Source organism: Solanum tuberosum, unplaced genomic scaffold (assembly GCF_000226075.1).
Source record: "Solanum tuberosum cultivar DM 1-3 516 R44 unplaced genomic scaffold, SolTub_3.0 scf00291, whole genome shotgun sequence".
Taxonomy (NCBI): Eukaryota; Viridiplantae; Streptophyta; class Magnoliopsida; order Solanales; family Solanaceae; genus Solanum; species Solanum tuberosum.
In genome coordinates this window covers 355,094-357,013 of record NW_006239218.1, presented here as the reverse complement: position 1 = coordinate 357,013, position 1,920 = coordinate 355,094, and the positions used below count along the sequence as shown (strand labels likewise).

At 39.2% G+C, this 1,920-nt stretch overlaps 1 protein-coding gene across 1 annotated transcript; it reads left to right on the top strand.

Moving 5' to 3' along the window:
* Positions 1-564: 564 nt before the first annotated feature.
* On the top strand, positions 565-1,542 carry LOC107063010 (uncharacterized). Its single transcript, XM_015314383.1, has 2 exons — positions 565-694; positions 794-1,542. The coding sequence occupies exons 1-2, from the start codon at positions 565-567 to the stop codon at positions 1,540-1,542; spliced, it is 879 nt and encodes a 292-aa protein (XP_015169869.1).
* Positions 1,543-1,920: the final 378 nt, after the last annotated feature.

The following is a 1,920-nucleotide window of genomic DNA, read 5'->3' as shown; positions in this document are numbered from 1 at the left end:
CCTTAGCAGACATATTAATAGTTATCCGGACCAACCTTAACAGGTGTTACTAATGCCATTTGGCTCCAATATAAAAACACTCATGAACTTGCAAACACTATATTAAATATCCTTAATACAATAGTTTAAAAGTCGACCTGCAGAACAACTATAAGTTATTCAAAGGAAAGAACTGGTCACCTAATTTAAATGTGCTTCAGTCAATCTAACAGCTTGATAGAAGTTGTCATCTTGGATAAGACCCTTCTTTTGCTACCTGGGACTCCTCTTTTCCCACCAAAAAGGTAAAATGGATATTCTTGATTGTTCTTCATTAATAAAGAAATATGCAGAGGGAAATTTTTTTTACTCTCTCAAAAATTATGTTCTTTCTCTTTTTCTCTCTCGGCGCACGTTAGTGTGCACTAACTTGCACCTTGCCGGAAAATAGGGATGGGATGACCACGAAGAGCAACGCAAAGAATTCACGAGGAGGAGATAAGCCATGGCATTGTTAGTAGCACTACAGTGGCACAGACAACTAGGAGGGTAACAACTGACAAAGACGGACCACCACAAATTTTGATGACTGCTGCAAGCAAGGAGAAGAGGAAAACAATAGTAGATGAACAATGTCCAGAGCTGTCAAAACAAAGAGGAACTGGATCTGGGTTACAAAATATCTTGCTGGGAAGCAATGGAACAGTAACTCAGGGTAAACCAAACAATACGCAGAGGAAGCTAGAACTGAATGGAGAAGATGTGAAGAATCTGTGAGCGAGTCTATTTGCTACCAATTGATTGGCGACTAAAGGTATGAATCTAAAATACATACCACCGGTGATTGCGGATGGAGAGAAAGTAGTGCAAATATTACATGAATATGTAGCACAAGACGATGAAAAATGGGCTTCATCAATAGTAGTATATTTGGTGGGAACAACTCCATCTATTGGAGCCATGGAGCGGTTTATAATGGGACAAGGAACCTTCACCAACAAACCTATAAAGTTATATCATATAGATGGTTACTTTGTTGTGAGATTTGCAAATGCGGAAGAGAGGGATATGGTGTTGTGCTCAGGGCCCCATCACTTATTGAGAAGGCCTGTCATAATGAAACCATGGGTTCCAGAGTTCAATTTCAAGGAGGAGATTCTTACTACCATTCCACTATGGGTTAAGATTCCAAATCTGCCGCTTAACTGTTGGAATTCAGTTGTCTTGAGTAATATAGGTAGTAGTTTGGGGAATCCCTTGTATGCAGATGAATGTACAACTCAAACTAGTAGAATCTCTTTTGCCAGAATTTTAGTGGAAGTAGATGTAACTAGACCCCTCGCAAAGGTGATTAAAATAAAGTACCCAAAAGGAAGAATAGTGGAGCAGAAAGTTTGGTATGAATGGAAGCCAATGTTTTGCCAGAAATGTCTACAAGTGGGGCACTCATGTGTGGACAAACCAACTGCACCTATACAGGTTCAGAAGCAAGGGCAGGGACAACGACAGAGGAAAGAATGGATACCCACCACAAACAAGGAACAAGGCATTGGAAAAATCTAGGTTGAGGATAAGCAGCAGGAGAAATCGATCCATGAGAAGGATGAAACATCACAGGGACAAGGAGAATGGTAGACTATTAGACATAGAACTTCTATCAGAAGAGAATCTAGGAATAGTGATACGCTCAAATTACACCTCACTAAAGAAGTATAAGCGATCGTTATCAAGTAAAGAACCCAACTTGTCGGTTGGGGTCGATCCCACGAGGAAAATGGTTTAGACTTTACTTTAACCAACAATTATATTCAATTAGCCAAAGTACTTCCAGAAACAAGAAATAAAAGGGGGGAATTTGTGAAACAAATTGTAAGAGTTCAGTAAGTAATCAATAAACAAAAGTTAATTTCGGTTTTTATCAAGATGAGAGAATTAACTAGG